The sequence below is a fragment of the Silurus meridionalis genome, chromosome 24, assembly GCF_014805685.1.
Source record: "Silurus meridionalis isolate SWU-2019-XX chromosome 24, ASM1480568v1, whole genome shotgun sequence".
Taxonomy (NCBI): Eukaryota; Metazoa; Chordata; class Actinopteri; order Siluriformes; family Siluridae; genus Silurus; species Silurus meridionalis.
The window spans coordinates 20,648,492-20,670,991 of record NC_060907.1 but is presented as its reverse complement, the minus strand read 5'-3'; the positions used below and the strand labels follow the sequence as shown (position 1 = coordinate 20,670,991).

At 38.7% G+C, this 22,500-nt stretch overlaps 2 protein-coding genes across 4 annotated transcripts in view; one reads left to right on the top strand and one right to left on the bottom strand.

Moving 5' to 3' along the window:
- The window catches only part of chtf18 (CTF18, chromosome transmission fidelity factor 18 homolog (S. cerevisiae)), a 22,941-nt gene extending 5,961 nt beyond the window's left edge, over positions 1-16,980 (bottom strand). Inside the window, exons 1-12 of one of the 3 annotated variants that reach the window (XM_046837719.1) lie at positions 16,745-16,980; positions 9,753-9,893; positions 8,017-8,158; positions 7,651-7,879; positions 4,560-4,652; positions 4,397-4,449; positions 3,928-4,072; positions 3,527-3,733; positions 3,282-3,379; positions 861-984; positions 465-604; positions 1-27 (exon numbers count right to left, since the gene is read on the bottom strand). The exon at positions 1-27 is cut by the window's left edge and continues 67 nt beyond it. In XM_046837719.1, the coding sequence (XP_046693675.1) occupies positions 1-27; positions 465-604; positions 861-984; positions 3,282-3,379; positions 3,527-3,733; positions 3,928-4,072; positions 4,397-4,449; positions 4,560-4,652; positions 7,651-7,879; positions 8,017-8,158; positions 9,753-9,893; positions 16,745-16,832 (1,487 nt within the window). In that variant the 5' untranslated portion in view covers positions 16,833-16,980. Of the gene's footprint in view, positions 28-464; positions 605-860; positions 985-3,281; positions 3,380-3,526; positions 3,734-3,927; positions 4,073-4,396; positions 4,450-4,559; positions 4,653-7,650; positions 7,880-8,016; positions 8,159-9,752; positions 9,894-14,489; positions 14,727-16,744 lie in introns of those variants that run through there. The other 2 variants (XM_046837720.1, XM_046837718.1) reach the window with 2 other exon arrangements.
- A 3,953-nt stretch (positions 16,981-20,933) lies between these two features.
- The window catches only part of ern2 (endoplasmic reticulum to nucleus signaling 2), a 20,744-nt gene continuing 19,177 nt past the window's right edge, over positions 20,934-22,500 (top strand). Inside the window, exon 1 of the mRNA XM_046837455.1 lies at positions 20,934-21,225. Within this exon, the coding sequence (XP_046693411.1) occupies positions 21,163-21,225 (63 nt within the window). The 5' untranslated portion in view covers positions 20,934-21,162. The remainder of the gene's footprint in view (positions 21,226-22,500) is intronic.

Sequence of the window (22,500 nt, the reverse complement as noted above, 5' to 3'; positions counted from 1 at the left end):
CTCAACGGCCTCAAAGCTGGAGTGTAACTATGGAGACAAACCACCAATCAAATTTCAGATACACTCAATTAGACACAAGGAGCAGAACAAAGAGAGGGACAAGGAACAAGATGAGATACAGGAGAAAAAGAGGGATGAGAAGCAGGACAAGGAGAGGGACGAGAAACAAGATGAGATACGAAGCAGGACAAGGAGAGGGACGAGGAACAAGATGGGATACGAAGCAGGACAAGGAGAGGGACGAGGAACAAGACAAGGAGCAGGGCCAGGAACAAGGCAAGAGACGAAGAACAGGTCAAAGAGCAGGACGAGGAGCAGGATGAGGAACAGGACAAGGAGAGCAACAAGGAATGGGACAAGGATCAGGATGAGGAGCAGGACAAGAAGCAGAACAAAGAGAGGGATGAGATACTGGATCAGGAGAGGGACGAGGAACAAGGTGAGAAGCAGGACGAAGAACTTACAGGTCATTACAGATGCAGATGATGGGCCGAAGCAGGACAGACTCCTTCTTCTTCTTTTTCTTCAAGGGGTTTGAGGTGGATTCTTCTCCTTCTCGGCTGTCCTTCCTGTTTAGGGTCGCTAACAGCACATTGATAGCAGCCTGAAATAGATAAAAAAAAACAAACGAGTGTTAACAAAAAAAAAAAAAAAACAAGCGCACCAACCCTGAGAAGAAGAAGAAGAAGAAGAAGAAGAAGAAGAAGAAGAAGAGGAGGTAAGACGCAGCTGGAGAAGGTGTACATTGACAAATGGGTCAAAAAAAAGAGTTGAAGGAGAAGAAAAATAAACAAAGAGGAAGAGGAGGGGAGTTGATGGAGAAGAAGATACATTAGATGGAGAAGAGCTGAAGATCTTACTGATGGAGCTCCATCTATCTCATCGATGATGAGGCAGTTTGGTTTCTCGTTGGCTCCCAGGACCGACTTCATCTGTGTGGCTGTGTCAATACGCTTCTGAAACAACTCAGCACTGCGATCATCACTGCAGCGCACACACACACACACACACACACACACACAATTTACATATCCAAGGTGTATGTGTGTAGACTTTCTGTGTGTATGCAAGAATTAGTATGCTTTGGGTTTTTTTTTTTGTTTTGTTTTTTTAAGTGTGTGTGTGTGTGTTTGTGTAGGCTCTCTGTGTGTGTGTGTGTGTGTGTGTGTGTGTGTGTGTGTGTGTGTGTGTAGGCTATCTCTGTGTGTGTGTGTTTGTGTGTGTGTGTGTGTGTGTGTGTGTGTGTGTGTGTGTGTGTGTGTGTGTAGGGTCTCTCTCTCTGTGTGTGTGTGTGTGTGTGTGTGTGTGTGTGTAGGCTCTCTGTGTGTGTGTGTGTGTGTGTGTGTGTGTGTGTGTGTAGGCTCTGTGTGTGTGTGTGTGTGTGTGTGTGTGTGTGCAGGCTCTGTGTGTGTGTGTGTGTGTGTGTGTGTGTGTGTGTGTGTGTGTGTCTCTCTGTGTGTGTGTGTGTGTGTGTGTGTGTGTAGGGTCTCTCTGTGTGTGTGTGTGTGTGTGTGTGTGTGTGTGTGTGTAGGCTCTGTGTGTGTGTGTGTGTGTGTGTGTGTGTGTGTGTGTGTGTGTGTGTGTGTGCAGGCTCTGTGTGTGTGTGTGTGTGTGTGTGTGCAGGCTCTGTGTGTGTGTGTGTGTGTGTGTGTGTGTCTCTCTGTGTGTGTGTGTGTGTGTGTGTGTGTGTAGGGTCTCTCTCTCTCTCTGTGTGTGTGTGTGTGTGTGTGTGTGTGTGTGTGTGTGTGTGTGTAGGCTCTCTCTCTCTCAAGAGTCACAGTCTGAAGTATTAAGTGAACATCAGGAGGAGGAGAAAGAGGAATTGATGAGAAGTGTGAGAGAAGAAAATCCAGCAAATCCACCACAGTCAGTACCAGTCATCAAACCAGCCAAACTCAAACGGGTGGAACAGACCCCCTCAGGGGGAAAGAGAGAGAGGCAGACCCTCTTCGAGCCCTCTAGGGGTGTGCTGGGGTTGTAATCAGCCTGGACATACATGCACAATTGTCTCACCAATCCATGGCAACAGCCTCCTAGGGGTGGAAAGGATTGGCAACAGTCCTATCCAGATCAGTCTCAGGTCCCAGTTCAACCTCAGGGACCAGAAGATCCTTGGGGTGGGCACAATCAGGGGTATAAGGGGTGTCCAGAGAATCCTAGAGGCGAGGTTCAACTTTTAACAGCTAAGGCTGAACATGGACCGATGCTGGAGGTTGATGAAGAAGGAAAAATCGGACACTGGAGCAACTTACACGTGTGTATGTCCAAATTATGCAGAACACCTCCCCATGTCTGTTTGTTCTTAAGACAAACTCAGTTAATTCCAATGAAAGCTCCAGTGCATCTCAAAACTACAAACAGAACATCTGTACTGCACGTTCAGATCTCTGAACAAACGCCTATTGATTTAACAGAGAGATGCTCTGAGTACTGATACAGACACAGATATGGTGTTCTCCTGATGGGTTATGTGTAGATGATGCAGGTGTGAAGACCCAGATGATGACTAAGCCCAGGGATTATGTGTATGGACAGTTACAGGTTGATGTACAGAACAATGTAGATAAATGAAGCACAATCACCTGAAGTTAGATTATCCAAGTCTGAAGATCACTGCACCATGAGCTATGATTCTACTTCTGATCCAAAATTGGAAGAGGAACATCAACAACAAGCAGGACTAAAGAAGGTACCAGTCATGTCTCAGTATATAATGACTGGGAAACAAGGAGCAGTGGTGCAGTAGATAACTGTACATTTTCAGAACGATGGTTTAAAATACGTGATGCAGTTCTGCACGTCTCTTTGTATGGAGGTAGAGGGTGGAGGAAAAGATCTTGTGTGTTTTTTTTAAGTGTATGTTTGTGTGTACCCTGCTTTTTGGGGGTAATAATGGTGACAGATGACGTACCTGCTGTCAAATAAAAGATTGTGGATGAGAAAACCGTTGATCAATTAGAATAAAAGCTGTGATCTCTACTGTAAGAGGAGAAGAAAAAGGCTGATGTGCTGAAACTTTGGATTTCCATCAAACGGTTTGATATGTTTTCTGTGGGAATAAATTCTGAAGCTTTGACTTCAAAACCCTGAAATCTGCACTTCTGTTTCTGACTGGAGTCTTTCTTCTGTTTCTGACAGCATACACAGTGTGTGCTTTTTGTGTTTCTGTGTGTGGATGCGTTTTCAAGTTTGTCCGTGTGTGTGTTTGTGTGTTTGTGTGTGTGTGTGTGTGTGTGTGTGTGTGTGTGTGTGTGTGTGTGTGTGTGTGGTGTTTCCAGTACCTGGCGTTGATCTCGACTACATTATATCCTGCATGTTTAGCAATGATGTGCGCTAACGTCGTCTTTCCTAATCCAGGAGGTCCAGACAGGAGTGCAACCTAAACACACACACACACACACACACACACACACACACACACACACACACACAATCACCTGTCTTTAAATCTCGTGTGTGTGTGTGTGTGTGTGTGTGTGTGTGTGTGTGTGTGTGTGTGTGTGTGTGAGACAGGTGATGGTATGACCTTGAGTTTGGGGCGTTTGTACTGGTCTAGCTCCGCCTCCAGTATCTCCTCTGTCACCTGAGACTTTGTTTTAAAGCGCTGGTTCTGGTTCTGGTTCTGAGCTCCATTAACTCGAGACTCGGCCGCAGGTGGGCGGGGCTTTCTCTCTCTCCCAAACACCACAGAGTCCCAGAGTTTCAACCATTTCAACAAACAGCGATTAGTGAACTACACACACACACACACACACACACACACACACACACACACACTATTATTACTAATATAGAATTAGAGTAAATAAAAAGTGAAAGAAAAGTTTGAGAGAATAACAAAAATGAAAAGTACAGAATCAAACAACAATAATGTGATGTTCAATATAATGAAGAGTGTGTGTGTGTGTGTGTGTGTGTGCGCATTACATCATCACTCAGGAGCTCCATATAATGTTGAGGAGCGAAACGATCCACCCACAAGCGAGATCCAGAGCTTTCATCAGACACTCTAACATTCACATCCTCCGTGTCTTCTGAGCCTTCATCTGCAAGAAGTTCAGGATCTATACCACTGATCACACACACACACACACACACACACACACACACACACACACACACACACACATTTAACAATACTACCTAACACAAATTACACCTAAACACATATAAACACACACACACACACACACACACACACACACACACACACACACACACACACACACACACACACACGTTTAACAATACTACCTAACACAAATTACACCTAAACGCATATACACACACACACACACACATTTAACAATACTACCTAACACAAATTACACCTAAACGCATATACACACACACACACACACACACACACACACTCCAGAGGTGAATGAGAAGGAACCTGTTCAGGAGCTCTGTTAACCTCTGTGATTCCTCCACGAGCTGACGATGACGCTGCAGAACAACAACACATCAGATAAACACTGGCATCTGTCTCTGTGTCTCTGTGTGTGTGTGTGTGTGTGTGTGTGTGTGTGTGTGTGTGTGTGTGTGTGTGTGCTCACTCTTTCTGATGCTTGCTCTTTGAGAACCTCGACAGGAACCGCCAGCAGCCCCAGTGTGTTTTGGGAATTTCGGAAAAACCTCGGATCCGGTGTCTGAAAACAAAAACTATAATTTACTACTACACAATTACACAATTACACAATAAAATTTATATTTAATAAAAGTGCAATGTAAAAAACAAATTGTTATTAATTACTTTAATAGTTTATTAATGTTTTAGTAAATAAAATGAATACTAATAATAATTATTATTTTATATATACATATAATTTATTTATATATTATTATTACTTATATTTTTATCATGAAGTGTATTTAATAAAGCTGCAAAAGATTCTGATATTAATTAATTAATCAGTTTAATAATTATATTAAAGATAATCCAATTATTTATTCATTTTAATTAACAAAATTATTATTATTAATAAACAGTTAATACGCAATTATATTATAATAATAGAATTAAAGACAACCATATTAAGTAATAAAAGACAAATAATGAATTATTATTAATATAAAATGTACTAAACCATAATAATAATAATAATAATACCAATAATAACAATAATAATTATAGTAATAATAACAATAATAATTATAGTAATAATAATTATAATAATAATAATAACAATAATAATTATAGTAATAATAATTATAGTAATAATAATAACAGTAATAATTATAGTAATAATAACAATAATAATTATAATAATAATAATACCAATAATAACAATAATAATTATAGTAATAATAATAACAATAATAATTATAGTAATAATAATAACAGTAATAATTATAGTAATAATAATAACAATAATAATTATAGTAATAATAATTATAGTAATAATAATAACAGTAATAATTATAGTAATAATAATAATAATAATTATAATAATAATAATAATAATAATTATAGTAATAATAATTATAGTAATAATAATAACAATAATAATTATAGTAATAATAATTATAGTAATAATAATAACAGTAATAATAATAGTAATAATAATAACAGTAATAATTATAGTAATAATAATAACAATAATAATAATTATAGTAATAATAATTATAGTAATAATAATAACAATAATAATTATAGTAATAATAATTATAGTAATAATAATAACAATAATAATTATAGTAATAATAATAACAATAATAATTATAGTAATAATAATTATAGTAATAATAATAACAGTAATAATTATAGTAATAATAATTATAGTAATAATAATAACAGTAATAATTATAGTAATAATAATAACAGTAATAATTATAGTAATAATAATAACAGTAATAATTATAGTAATAATAATAATAATAATTATAGTAATAATAATTATATAATAATAATAACAATAATAATTATAGTAATAATAATAACAATAATAATTATAGTAATAATAATAACAATAATAATTATAGTAATAATAATTATAGTAATAATTATAGTAATAATTATAGTAATAATAATTATATTAATAATAATAACAATAATAATTATAGTAATAATAATAACAATAATAATTATAGTAATAATAATAATAATAATAATAATAATAATAATTATAATAATAATAATAATAATTATAGTAATAATAATTATAGTAATAATAATAACAGTAATAATTATAGTAATAATAATAACAGTAATAATTATAGTAATAATAATAACAATAATAATTATAGTAATAATAATTATAGTAATAATTATAGTAATAATAATTATAGTAATAATAATAACAATAATAATTATAGTAATAATAATTATAGTAATAATAATAACAATAATAATTATAGTAATAATAATTATAGTAATAATAATAACAGTAATAATAATAGTAATAATAATAACAGTAATAATTATAGTAATAATAATAACAATAATAATTATAGTAATAATAATTATAGTAATAATAATAACAATAATAATTATAGTAATAATAATTATAGTAATAATAATAACAATAATAATTATAGTAATAATAATAACAATAATAATTATAGTAATAATAATTATAGTAATAATAATAACAGTAATAATTATAGTAATAATAATTATAGTAATAATAATAACAGTAATAATTATAGTAATAATAATAACAGTAATAATTATAGTAATAATAATAACAGTAATAATTATAGTAATAATAATAATAATAATTATAGTAATAATAATTATAGTAATAATAATAACAATAATAATTATAGTAATAATAATAACAATAATAATTATAATAATAATTAATAATAATAATTATAGTAATAATAATTATAGTAATAATAATAATAATTATAGTAATAATAATTATAGTAATAATAATAACAATAATAATTATAGTAATAATAATAACAATAATAATTATAGTAATAATAATAACAATAATAATTATAGTAATAATAATTATAGTAATAATAATTATAGTAATAATAATAACAATAATAATTATAGTAATAATAATTATAGTAATAATAATAACAGTAATAATTATAGTAATAATAATAACAGTAATAATTATAGTAATAATAATAATAATAATTATAGTAATAATTATAGTAATAATAATTATAGTAATAATAATAATAATAATTATAGTAATAATAATTATAGTAATAATAATAACAGTAATAATTATAGTAATAATAATTATAGTAATAATAATAACAGTAATAATTATAGTAATAATAATTATAGTAATAATAATAACAGTAATAATTATAGTAATAATAATAATAGTAATAATAATTATAGTAATAATAATTATAGTAATAATAATAACAGTAATAATTATAGTAATAATAATAACAGTAATAATTATAGTAATAATAATAATAATAATTATAGTAATAATAATTATAGTAATAATAATTATAGTAATAATAATTATAGTAATAATTATAGTAATAATAATAATAATAATAATAATATAGTAATAATAATTATAGTAATAATAATAACAGTAATAATTATAGTAATAATAATTATAGTAATAATAATAACAGTAATAATTATAGTAATAATAATTATAGTAATAATAATAACAGTAATAATTATAGTAATAATAATTATAGTAATAATAAGCGGAGCACCTGGAGGTCCGGGTCCAGGTCCGGGTCCTGGCGCAGGTACACTCGGTTGCCCGTACAGTCGGTGACAGTGATGTAGTCTCCGCTGGCTGGGGGACGTCTAAGAGCGTGACGTGGTTCTCTGACTCTCTTTGGAGATTCCTGCAGCACTGCCAGACCACTGATGTCCATCACACTGACCGGTTCTGAGACTACAGGTCTACTGGGGGAGAGGGAGAGAGAGAACCCTGACCTGGAGAGAGAAAAAGAGAGAGAGAGCGAGAGAGGCGGGGGGGGGGGAATATCAACGGTGGGTCTCTGTGCAGTGTCATTAATGAAGGGTGCCAATAATGTATGTATGTATGTTTCAATTCATCAGTGTTTCTGTACCTCGTCCTCTCTGACCTCTGGTACACCTCAGGTGAAGAGGGAGGAGTGATCTCCTTATCACCATCACCATCACCTTCATCATGTGTCGCTTCAAAATGGAGCTTTTTGGCCACGTCGTGTTTTCGCTTCTTCGCTTTGGGTGCTGCAGAGAAATGAAACGAAAATCCCATCACACACTCCTTCTGAGGTGAAGGTGAGGGTGATGTAACACCAAAAGGAACGAGTCTCCAGTGTCAGGGTATGGAGACTAGGGATGTCAACGATTAATCAACGATCGATTAATTGTCGATAAATATTTTAATCGATAAACCTTATCGACGGTCGATTAAGCATGATCACCATTAACGTACATAGTTTGAGACGTAGGCAGCTAGCTGGTTTGCCAACCGCCAAAAGAGGACGACGCACGCGGCTCATGCTAAAACATGTAAAGTACAGCAGTTGTGAAGGAAAATGAAGCGAGCACGCAAGAGTTTTTTTTGGGGTTAATTTTATTTCAAATGGTGATAATGTTAATTGCAAACATTGTGCCTGTGTTTTAAAATATAATACATCAACGAGCACCATGATATATCATTTGAAAAAGTGCATCCAGCGGTTTCGGGACAGGATTTGATTCGACACAGCCAACAATAACCTCCATTTTAGCCGGGAAAAAGGTAGGAACTCAGAAGGCAGAAGAAATAACTGAACGACTGTGCAAAATGATTGCAAATGACATGTTGCCTATAAGCGTCACCGTAACAAAAACTTGCTGACATGGACGCACGCTCGCTACGATTTCCGCTCTATGGAAGTGCACTCCACTCAGTCGCTAACCGCCCGAGCAAGCGCTCCGTTAATATTCCACTGACGCTCGCCGTAAACCAGTTCCAGCTCCGACATAAAGTTTTTCTAGTAGGCCGAATTGTTTACTGTTTGTACCAAAATTCTTTTATAATTGTCTAAAATTATGCATGCTGATAAATAGCAATTATTATGTTTCCAAACTAATTTTTTTATTCTTCTTAATTGTATTAATTAAAATGTATTAAATATATTAATCTATCCTTAGCAAACATTCCTAAAATGCAAAAACTGAAAAAGTGTATTTGATTTTCATTCACTTTATTTCCGTGAAAATAGCTGCCGTTGTTGTTCAACAGAATATTCAAAATAGGCTCATTAAAACACAAACGCACACACTCACACGAGATGAAATGTGCGTAGATCTTTACAAAATACACATGGATTATAAAGCATGTGAAAAGCACACACAAGATAAAATGCACTTAGAACGCTTGGATTATGAACTGGGTTGAGCGAGCGGAGTGGAATCTTCAGAAAGGCGCTCTGCGCTCTTAAGGAAATATTACCACTCCGCTTCGCTCAGCTCATATGCCAGAGTGCATCTGAGACTGCGTTATATTAGTCATTGTATTTGAATTAAATAATTATATAAAATGATCAATCGATTCATTTTATAATCCTACTAGCCTTTTATTTACAGTAAAAACCCTTTCCTTTGTGGGAGGACGCTATGCTTTTAGTGTCATTGCACAACAATTCATGCGATAACTACTGTAGACGCATCTTGCAGTATGAAGGTTAACGATTAATCGATTAATTGATCGTTAATTTAAACGACGATCGATCATGAGAATTTGTCAAAATTGACATCCCTAATGGAGACATCATCCTGCAGTGTGACTCCAGGGGCAGGAAACAGCTAATAATCATGTGCAGATAAAACTCACTCAGACACTCGTCCTCCTCCAGTGCCAGAGCTTCAGCAGCCACAGGCTTGAGCAGAGCCGAGTCAGCAGACGTGAGAGCTTCCTCAAATGTCTGTCTCTTACTTCTGAACTCTGACACCTTCACACCACAAGGAGGCTCATCTGTAGGAACATCAGCAGAACACCAGAGAAATATCAGAACATCAGCAGAACACCAGCAGGACATCAAAAACAAACAGGGGTCTAACAAATGCAAACTAATTTTTTAATTTAAAAAAATTTACTATTTCATTTGAACATTTATATAATTTTATTCAATCAATTTATTTTGTGCCAAATTAATTGATAAAGGTATTGAAATATCTTTTATTTATTCAAATTAATTGCATAAATTTGATTTATTCTGTTTTATTTTTATAAAAAATTATAAAATTGTATTTTACAATTTTATTTTACCCTAACCCTAAACAAGCAGGCATTTTATTTAAATTAGTTTAAAAATGTAAACTATTGATGTTACAAATGTTAATAATTTAAAAACATTAAGCACCGACACTGAACCGGACCGAACCGAACCGGACCTTACAAACCGGGCCATTACTTTTGTGTACCGTTACACCCCTCATATTTATATTTATATACATACACACACACACACACACACACACACACACACTCTTACAAAAGTGAGTACACCCTGAGGGAACATGTGAAAACTGTGTGTGAACTCTGTCGTTATGTAGCACTGCTTCACTCCTCCTGGTCAGGGAGTTCACCGTGGAGTTCACCAGAGCTGCACAGGTTGTTGCTGGGATCCTCTTAAACTCCTCCATAATGACATTTACAGCATCAGGCAGAAGTCCTTATCCAGAGTGACTTACAACTCAGCAGGGGAGGGTTAGGGGCCTTGCTCAAGGGCCCCACAGTAGCAGCTCAGTGGTGGTGGGATTTGAACTTGTGACCTTTCGAGTCAAAGTCCAATGCCTTAACCTCTGAGCTCCCACCTCTACTAACATCACAGAGCTGCTGGATATTAGACACACAGAGCTTCTTCACCTTCAGCTTGAGGATCCCCACAGGTGCTCAATAGGGTTCAGGTCTGGAGACAAACTTGACCACTTCTTCACCTTCATCTTTATCGTCACAGGCAGTTGTTGTTGATTTTTCATGTTGGAAAGCTGCCGTTGGTCTCAGTCTCTGAAGAAAGAGCATCATGTTCAGCTTCAGAACCACAGCTCCTCAGTACCAGCAGCACTCATGCAGCCGCACATGCTGGACACCATCTGACCCAAACAAGTTTATCTTCATCTCATCAGACCACAGGACATGGATCCTGTAACTCATGATCTAGGACAGGTTGTTCCTCAGCAAACTGTTTGAGGGTTTTCTGGTGAGCAGCTTCAGAAGAGGTTCCTTCTGGGACGACGGCCTGCGACTTGTTAGTGTGTGTGGTGTACGCTCTGAGCTCTGAGGAGCAGATCTTCCTCTTCTGTTGCCTCTAAAGCAGTGCTGCAGCTCTCATGCGTCTGACTTTTGAAGCAGCTTCTGCACGAGGACTCGACATCTCTGATGAACCCTTGTGAGGTCTGTTCTGAGTGGAACCCATCTCAGAAAACCTCTGCATGACCCTGAACTCTACTGTAACTCAGTTTCAGGATGATGCTGATCTTCTTACAGCCATCTTTGTGGAGAGAAACAACTCTAATTCTCAGATCCTCAGAGACTCTTTACCATGAGGTCCATGTAGAACATCCAGTGGTCAGAGTGAGAGAATCGTCTCAAAGCTCCAGATTTAATCTGCTCTAATACCAGATACACACGTCTGGTCCTGACAAGCAGATCAAAACATCAACATGATGAACAGAACATGTGACTTTACATGTTTACACCATGTACAGCTGTTATCACTGAGGGGGTACTTACTTTTATTATATATATGAGAGAGAGAGAGAGAGAGAGAGAGAGAGAGAGAGAGAGAGAGAGAGAGAGAGAAAGAGAAATAGATTAAGAGTGGACTGTGCGTAAAAAGGCTAAATTCCTACTGAGATACTCACTCTACTGAGGTGCTCACTCTCTCTACTGAGGTGCTCTCTCTCTCTACTGAGGTGCTCGCTCTCTCTACTGAGGTACTCTCTCTACTGAGGTACTCTCTTCTACTGAGGTACTCTCTTCTACTGAGGTACTCACTCTCTCTACTGAGGTACTCGCTCTCTCTACTGAGGTGCTCACTCTCTCTACTGAGGTGCTCGCTCTCTCTACTGAGGTGCTCGCTCTCTCTACTGAGGTGCTCGCTCTCTCTACTGAGGTGCTCGCTCTCTCTACTGAGGTGCTCGCCTCTCTACTGAGGTACTCTCACTGAGGTACTCTCTCACTGAGGTGCTCGCTCTCTCTACTGAGGTGCTCGCCTCTCTACTGAGGTGCTCTCTCTACTGAGGTACTCGCTCTCTCTACTGAGGTACTCGCTCTCTCTACTGAGGTACTCGCTCTCTCTACTGAGGTAGGTGCTCACTCTACTGAGGTAGGTGCTCACTCTACTGAGGTGCTCACTCTCTCTACTGAGGTGCTCACCTCTCTACTGAGGTGCTCGCCTCTCTCACTGAGGTGCTCGCCTCTCTACTGAGGTGCTCACTCTCTCTACTGAGGTACTCACTCTCTCTACTGAGGTGCTCACTCTCTCTACTGAGGTGCTCACTCACTCTACTGAGGTGCTCACTCTCTACTGAGGTGCTCGCTCTCTCTACTGAGGTGCTCGCTCTCTCTACTGAGGTGCTCGCTCTCTCTACTGAGGTGCTCGCTCTCTCTACTGAGGTACGCGCTCACTCTACTGAGGTACTCTCTCTACTGAGGTACTCTCTCTACTGAGGTACTCTCTCTACTGAGGTGCTCACTCTACTGAGGTGCTCACTCTACTGAGGTGCTCACTCTACTGAGGTGCTCACTCTACTGAGGTACTCTCTCTACTGAGGTACTCTCTCTACTGAGGTACTCTCTCTACTGAGGTACTCTCTCTACTGAGGTGCTCACTCTACTGAGGTACTCTCTCTACTGAGGTACTCACTCTACTGAGGTACTCTCTTCTACTGAGGTACTCTACTGAGGTACTCTCTTCTACTGAGGTACTCTCTCTACTGAGGTGCTCACTCTACTAAGGTACTCACTCTACTGAGGTACTCACTCTACTGAGGTACTCACCTCTCACTGAGGTACTCACTCCACTGAGGTACTCTCTACTGAGGTGCTCTCTACTGAGGTACTCTCTCCACTGAGGTACTCTCTCTACTGAGGTACTCTACTGAGGTACTCTCTTCTACTGAGGTACTCTCTCCACTGAGGTGCTCACTCTACTAAGGTACTCACTCTACTGAGGCACTCACTCTACTGAGGTACTCTCTTCACTGAGGTACTCTCTTCTACTGAGGTGCTCTCTCTACTGAGGTGCTCTACTGAGGTACTCTCTTCTACTGAGGTACTCTCTCTGCTGAGGTACTCTCTACTGAGGTACTCACTCTACTGAGGTACTCTCTCACTGAGGTACTCTCTCTACTGAGGTACTCTCTCTGAGGTGCTCACTCTCTACTGAGGTGCTCTCTCTACTGAGGTACTCTCCACTGAGGTGCTCTACTGAGGTACTCCTCTCTCTACTGAGGTACTCACTCTCACTGAGGTGCTCACTCTACTGAGGTACTCACTGAGGTGCTCACTCTCTACTGAGGTACTCTCTCACTGAGGTGCTCACTCCACTGAGGTACTCACTCTCTACTGAGGTACTCTCTCTGAGGTACTCTCTCTACTGAGGTACTCTCTCTACTGAGGTACTCTCTCCACTGAGGTGCTCACTCTACTGAGGTGCTCACTCTGCTGAGGTGCTCACTCACTGAGGTGCTCACTCTACTGAGGTACTCTCCACTGAGGTACTCTCACTGAGGTGCTCTCTCACTGAGGTACTCACTCTACTGAGGTGCTCACTCTACTGAGGTACTCACTCTACTGAGGTACTCACTCTCTCTACTGAGGTACTCTCTCTACTGAGGTACTCTCTCTACTGAGGTACTCTCACTGAGGTGCTCTCTACTGAGGTGCTCACTCTACTGAGGTACTCTCTCTACTGAGGTACTCACTCTACTGAGGTACTCTCTCTGCTGAGGTGCTCTCTACTGAGGTACTCTCTCTCACTGAGGTACCTCTCTACTGAGGTACTCTCTCTACTGAGGTACTCTCTCTCTACTGAGGTACTCTCTACTGAGGTACTCACTCTACTGAGGTACTCTCTTCTACTGAGGTACTCTCTCTACTGAGGTACTCTCTCTACTGAGGTACTCTCTCTACTGAGGTACTCACTCTGCTGAGGTGCTCTCTCTCTACTGAGGTGCTCACTCTCTCTGAGGTACTCTCTCTACTGAGGTACTCTCTCTACTGAGGTACTCTCTCTACTGAGGTACTCTCTCTACTGAGGTACTCTACTGAGGTACTCTCTCTGCTGAGGTACTCTCTCTCTACTGAGGTACTCTCTACTGAGGTACTCTCTCTCTACTGAGGTGCTCGCTCTCTCCACTGAGGTACTCTCTACTGAGGTACTCTCTCTACTGAGGTACTCTCTCTACTGAGGTACTCACTCTACTGAGGTACTCTCTCTACTGAGGTACTCTCTCTACTGAGGTACTCGGTGGTTTGTGTTTATTCACTTCTTTTCCTCTACTTGTTCTTTAAACAGTTCTGATCATCATGTTCTTGTGTCTGTGTAGTAATAAATACACTCACGCTCCATTTCTGCCATCACCTCCAACTCGTCTGCAAACTGCTGTTCATAATCATCCTCAATCCCGTACATTTCATCATATTCATCCATTCTGCGCTTCAGAGCAACAATAATTATTACTTTTCACATAAACATTCGACTTTTTACAAAAACGGGGAAAATCCTACTCGCGAGGGTTTTCGCGCAAAATATTTAGGCGTTGTATACACATCCGGGTCATTCTCAAAACCTTTTCCGTTTTTCACCTCAAACCCCGCCTCCTGTATCTCGATTGGGTAATTCCCCGAAGTTCACGGTCCGTTTTTTTTTACCTGCTTGTCCAATCCTAACGCAGGTGTATTAGATAAGAAGCCAATCGAATCAGATATCTCATAAATATTCAATAGACAGGGCGCTGAGGCGCTATGTGATTGGCTGGAAGGATATCGCATTCTATTGGCATAAATAAATGCACTGTTTTTGCCTGCACTGTTTTGTCTGCACTGTTTTGTCTGCACTGTTTTGTCTGCATTGTTTTTGTCTGCATTGTTTTTGTCTGCACTGTTTTGTCTGCACTGTTTTGTCTGCACTGTTTTGTCTGCATTGTTTTTGTCTGCATTGTTTTTGTCTGCACTGTTTGTGTCTGCATTGTTTTTGTCTGCACTGTTTTTGCCTGCACTGTTTTTGTCTGCACTGTTTTGTCTGCACTGTTTTGTCTGCACTGTTTTGTCTGCACTGTTTTGTCTGCACTGTTTTGTCTGCACTGTTTTGCCTGCACTGTTTTTGTCTGCACTGTTTTGTCTGCACTGTTTTGTCTGCACTGTTTTGCCTGCACTGTTTTTGTCTGCACTGTTTTGTCTGCACTGTTTTGTCTGCACTGTTTTTGCCTGCACTGTTTTGTCTGCACTGTTTGTGTCTGCACTGTTTGTGTCTGCATTGTTTTTTGTCTGCACTGTTTGTGTCTGCATTGTTTTTGTCTGCACTGTTTTGTCTGCACTGTTTTTGTCTGCACTGTTTTGCCTGCACTGTTTTGTCTGCACTGTTTGTGTCTGCACTGTTTGTGTCTGCATTGTTTTTGTCTGCACTGTTTGTGTCTGCATTGTTTTTGTCTGCACTGTTTTGTCTGCACTGTTTTTGCCTGCACTGTTTTTGTCTGCACAGTTTGCACTCTGTGCACTTTATGCAAGGACACTTATTTGGTTCTTAACTCTGTGTTCTGTTATGCAGCTTTGTGTAGTGTGTTGTTGCTCTGTGTTGTTTATGTAGCACCAGGGCTCTGGAGGAACGTTGTCTCATTTCACTGTGTACTGCGTCTGATGTATATGGTAGAAATGACAATAAAAGCTTCTTGACTTGACTTGATGTTTAGAATCAGTCAGGTTTATTGGCCAAGGTACTCTCTCTACTGAGGTGCTCACTCTACTAAGGTACTCACTCTACTGAGGTACTCACTCTACTGAGGTACTCTCTTCTACTGAGGTACTCTACTGAGGTACTCTCTTCTACTGAGGTACTCTCTCTACTGAGGTGCTCACTCTACTGAGGTACTCACTCTACTGAGGTACTCACTCTACTGAGGTACTCACTCTCTCTACTGAGGTACTCACTCCACTGAGGTACTCTCTACTGAGGTGCTCTCTACTGAGGTACTCTCTCCACTGAGGTACTCTCTCTACTGAGGTACTCTACTGAGGTACTCTCTTCTACTGAGGTACTCTCTCTACTGAGGTGCTCACTCTACTAAGGTACTCACTCTACTGAGGTACTCACTCTACTGAGGTACTCTCTTCTACTGAGGTACTCTCTTCTACTGAGGTACTCTCTCTACTGAGGTACTCACTGAGGTACTCTCTTCTACTGAGGTACTCTCTCTGCTGAGGTACTCTCTACTGAGGTACTCTCTCTACTGAGGTACTCTCTCACTGAGGTACTCTCTTCTACTGAGGTACTCTACTGAGGTACTCTCTCTGCTGAGGTACTCTCTCTACTGAGGTACTCTACTGAGGTACTCTCTCTACTGAGGTACTCTCTCTACTGAGGTACTCACTCTACTGAGGTACTCTCTCTACTGAGGTACTCTCTCTACTGAGGTACTCTCTCTACTGAGGTACTCACTCTACTGAGGTACTCTCTCTACTGAGGTACTCTCTCTACTGAGGTACTCACTCTACTGAGGTACTCGGTGGTTTGTGTTTTATTCACTTCTTTTCCTCTACTTGTTCTTTAAACAGTTCTGATCATCATGTTCTTGTGTCTGTGTAGTAATAAATACACTCACGCTCCATTTCTGCCATCACCTCCAACTCGTCTGCAAACTGCTGTTCATAATCATCCTCAATCCCGTACATTTCATCATATTCATCCATTCTGCGCTTCAGAGCAACAATAATTATTACTTTTCACATAAACATTCGACTTTTTACAAAAACGGGGAAAATCCTACTCGCGAGGGTTTTCGCGCAAAATATTTAGGCGTTGTATACACATCCGGGTCATTCTCAAAACCTTTTCCGTTTTTCACCTCAAACCCCGCCTCCTGTATCTCGATTGGGTAATTCCCCGAAGTTCACGGTCCGTTTTTTTTTACCTGCTTGTCCAATCCTAACGCAGGTGTATTAGATAAGAAGCCAATCGAATCAGATATCTCATAAATATTCAATAGACAGGGCGCTGAGGCGCTATGTGATTGGCTGGAAGGATATCGCATTCTATTGGCATAAATAAATGTAGTAAAGGGGCCGCCATCTTTGTAAGGGCGAATTTTCTACGGGTTTGTAGCATTCATATGTAAAATAAAAACGTAATTAAATGCATCAAAACAAAACATTTGGGGAGGGAGATCAGATCATGTTCATCATCCCTTGTCTGCACTGTTTTTGTCTGCATTGTTTTTGTCTGCATTGTTTGTGTCTGCATTGTTTTTGTCTGCACTGTTTTTGCCTGCACTGTTTTTTGTCTGCACTGTTTTTGTCTGCACTGTTTTTTGTCTGCACTGTTTTTGTCTGCACTGTTTTTTGTCTGCACTGTTTTTGTCTGCACTGTTTTTGCCTGCACTGTTTTTTGTCTGCACTGTTTTTGTCTGCACTGTTTTTGCCTGCACTGTTTTTTGTCTGCACTGTTTTTGTCTGCACTGTTTTTTGTCTGCACTGTTTTTGCCTGCACTGTTTTTTGTCTGCACTGTTTGTGTCTGCACTGTTTGTGTCTGCATTGTTTTTTGTCTGCACTGTTTGTGTCTGCATTGTTTTTGTCTGCACTGTTTTTGTCTGCACTGTTTTTTGTCTGCACTGTTTTTGCCTGCACTGTTTTTTGTCTGCACTGTTTGTGTCTGCACTGTTTGTGTCTGCATTGTTTTTTGTCTGCACTGTTTGTGTCTGCATTGTTTTTGTCTGCACTGTTTTTTGTCTGCACTGTTTTTGCCTGCACTGTTTTTTGTCTGCACAGTTTGCACTCTGTGCACTTTATGTAAGGACACTTACTTTGGTTCTTAACTCTGTGTTCTGTTATGCAGCTTTGTGTAGTGTGTTGTTGCTCTGTGTTGTTTATGTAGCACCAGGGCTCTGGAGGAACGTTGTCTCATTTCACTGTGTACTGCGTCTGATGTATATGGTAGAAATGACAATAAAAGCTTCTTGACTTGACTTGATGTTTAGAATCAGTCAGGTTTATTGGCCAAGTTTGTTGACACACTAAAGAAATTTGGCTCCAGCTGTTGACACTTACAGAAATAAATAACAACACTATACTTTTATCTTATAGACAAGACTGGACAAGACAATACAGATTACACCAGACTACACAGATTACAGAAGACCACAATACACAGAGTATATAAGAGATCAGTAATGTGCAGAAAGTGAGAGTGTGTGGTAGTGCAGATCACAGTATTGTACATCACATAAGATAAAGAAGTTATTTTAGGGCTTCTGTACAATATACAGCAACAATAGTGTGTGTAAGGTGTTCATGTAGCGTATATATATATATATATATATATATATATATATATATATATATATATATATATATTTTTTTTTATTATTAATATTTTTATAATAATAAATAATAATATTTTTCATCTTATCCACTGTATATTCCAGCCATATTTATACTGCATCATACATCATTAATACATACATACATTGTACATAACGATATTATGTCATTTATGCATGTTATCTCTTGTATATTGTATATTACTATATATAAATATATTATTACCTGCTGCACCTTCTGTACATTAAACCAGAATCCCCGACACACACACACACACACACACACACACACACACACACACACATGGACCCCTCCCCCCTGTATCACACTGCTTTTTATTGTAAATAGGCGACTTGTGCACTTCTGGGTAGATTTCATTGGCTCTGTACATGGACCTTGCACAATGCCAATAAAGTTTAATCTAATCTAATCTAATCTAATATATATTCACACATATTATATGTAGATATAAATATAATATATTTTCACTACGATAAATAGAAATACACACACATTAAAATGGTCATGTGTAGTTCATTAAGAAATACAAATCTTCAGTATAATGCAGTGTTAAGGGAATAAAGAGCGTAGTGATGTGCAGTAATGAGAAATGAATGAGATGTTGATCTATTTCCTGAAGCAGACACTTTCAGGTATACTGTGTGTGTGAGCAGGGAGCAGCCCCTGGAAGCGCAGCCTGGTGGTGTAAACACACTGCCACCATGTTATTGTTCCACGTGTTTCAAACTGACGTCCAGTTCCTTCCAAAGCCCGCCCCTCGGGCCCTGTGATTAGCTGGCGGTGCTGTCACCAGGACCCAGCTCGGTGCGCTTTGTGGACGCTGCGGTTCCGTCCCTAACGCGGAAATGCGCGCTGTGTGCGGTGCGGTCAGGGGGATGTAGAGTCCGGCTCTCCCTCCGAAACCTCCACCACAGCCTTCAGAAACAGATCAGACATGTCACTGACGACACAAAATCAACAGGAAGTGAACTTTCTGACGTTGGCTCGCGTTTCTCCCGTGAAGTTCAGTGCGCGCACTGAAGGATGGACCGGACACGGTGTTTTTGTCTGCACTGTTTTTGCCTGCACTGTTTTTTGTCTGCACAGTTTGCACTCTGTGCACTTTATGTGGCAAGGACACTTACTTTGGTTCTTAACTCTGTGTTCTGTTATGCAGCTTTGTGTAGTGTGTTGTTGCTCTGTGTTGTTTATGTAGCACCAGGGCTCTGGAGGAACGTTGTCTCATTTCACTGTGTACTGCGTCTGATGTATATGGTAGAAATGACAATAAAAGCTTCTTGACTTGACTTGATGTTTAGAATCAGTCAGGTTTATTGGCCAAGTTTGTTGACACACTAAAGAAATTTGGCTCCAGCTGTTGACACTTACAGAAATAAATAACAACACTATACTTTTATCTTATAGACAAGACTGGACAAGACAATACAGATTACACCAGACTACACAGATTACAGAAGACCACAATACACAGAGTATATAAGAGATCAGTAATGTGCAGTAAGTGAGAGTGTGTGGTAGTGCAGATCACAGTATTGTACATCACATAAGATAAAGAAGTTATTTTAGGGCTTCTGTACAATATACAGCAACAATAGTGTGTGTAAGGTGTTCATGTAGCGTATATATATATATATATATATATATATATATATATATATATATATATATATATTTTTTTTTATTATTAATATTTTTATAATAATAAATAATAATATTTTTCATCTTATCCACTGTATATTCCAGCCATATTTATACTGCATCATACATCATTAATACATACATACATTGTACATAACGATATTATGTCATTTATGCATGTTATCTCTTGTATATTGTATATTACTATATATAAATATATTATTACCTGCTGCACCTTCTGTACATTAAACCAGAATCCCCGACACACACACACACACACACACACACACACACACACACACACACACATGGACCCCTCCCCTGTATCACACTGCTTTTATTGTAAATAGGCGACTTGTGCACTTCTGGTAGATTTCATTGGCTCTGTACATGGACCTTGCACAATGCCAATAAAGTTTAATCTAATCTAATCTAATCTAATATATATTCACACACATATTATATGTAGATATAAATATCATATATTTTCACTACGATAAATAGAAATACACACACATTAAAATGGTCATGTGTAGTTCATTAAGAAATACAAATCTTCAGTATAATGCAGTGTTAAGGGAATAAAGAGCGTAGTGATGTGCAGTAATGAGAAATGAATGAGATGTTGATCTATTTCCTGAAGCAGACACTTTCAGGTATACTGTGTGTGAGCAGGAGCAGCCCTGGAAGCGCAGCCTGGTGGTGTAAACACACTGCCACCATGTTATTGTTCCACGTGTTTCAAACTGACGTCCAGTTCCTTCCAAAGCCCGCCCCTCGGGCCCTGTGATTAGCTGGCGGTGCTGTCACTCAGGACCCAGCTCGGTGCGCTTTGTGGACGCTGCGGTTCCGTCCCTAACGCGGAAATGCGCGCTGTGTGCGGTGCGGTCAGGGGGATGTAGAGTCCGGCTCTCCCTCCGAAACCTCCACCACAGCCTTCAGAAACAGATCAGACATGTCACTGACGACACAAAATCAACAGGAAGTGAACTTTCTGACGTTGGCTCGCGTTTCTCCCGTGAAGTTCAGTGCGCGCACTGAAGGATGGACCGGACACGGTGTGTGTGTCTCTGCCTGCTTATATATCTGAGTGGAGCGCGTTTACAGGTGAGAAATATCCTCTCTCCGGTGTGTGTGTGTGTGTGTGTGTGTGTGGGTACAGTCCGTGAGCTATTTTTGGTCTCGAGCGGTGGCTGTCAGTGCGCTCTTTGGACGCGCGTGACCCCTGTCAGTAATCCAAACAATAGTAATTTACACTTCTGTATACACCACTTTACACTACTTTATACACCACTTTACACTACTGTATACACCACTTTACACTACTGTATACACCACTTTACACTACTGTATACACCACTTTACACTACTTTATACACCACTTTACACTACTGTATACACCACTTTACACTACTGTATACACCACTTTACACTACTGTATACACCACTTTACACTACTTTATACACCACTTTACACTACTGTATACACCACTTTACACTACTCAATGCACCACTTTACAATACTGTATACACCACGTTACACTACTCAATGCACCACTTTACACTACTGTATGCACCACTTTACATCACTTTACACCACTTTACACTACTGTATACACCACTTTACACTACTGTATACACCACTTTACACTACTCAATGCACCACTTTACACTACTGTATACACCACTTTACACTACTGTATACACCACTTTACACTACTCAATGCACCACTTTACACTACTGTATACACCACTTTACACTACTCTATGCACCACTTTACATCACTTTACACCACTTTACACTACTGTATACACCACTTTACACTACTGTATACACCACTTTACACTACTCAATGCACCACTTTACAATACTGTATACACCACCTTACACTACTCAATGCACCACTTTACACTACTTTATACACCACTTTACACTACTGTATGCACCACTTTACATCACTTTACACCACTTTACACTACTGTATACACCACTTTACACTACTCTATGCACCACTTTACACTACTGTATACACCACTTTACACTACTCTATGCACCACTTTACACTACTCTATGCACCACTTTACATCACTTTACACCACTTTACACTACTGTATACACCACTTTACGCTACTTTATACACCACTTTACACTACTTTATACACCACTTTACACTACTGTATGCACCACTTTACGCTACTTTATACACCACTTTACACTACTTTATACACAACTTTACACTACTGTATACACCACTTTACACTACTTTATACATCACTTTACACTACTTTATACACCACTTTACATCACTTTACACCACTTTACACTACTTTATACACCACTTTACACTACTGTATACACCACTTTACATCACTTTATACTAC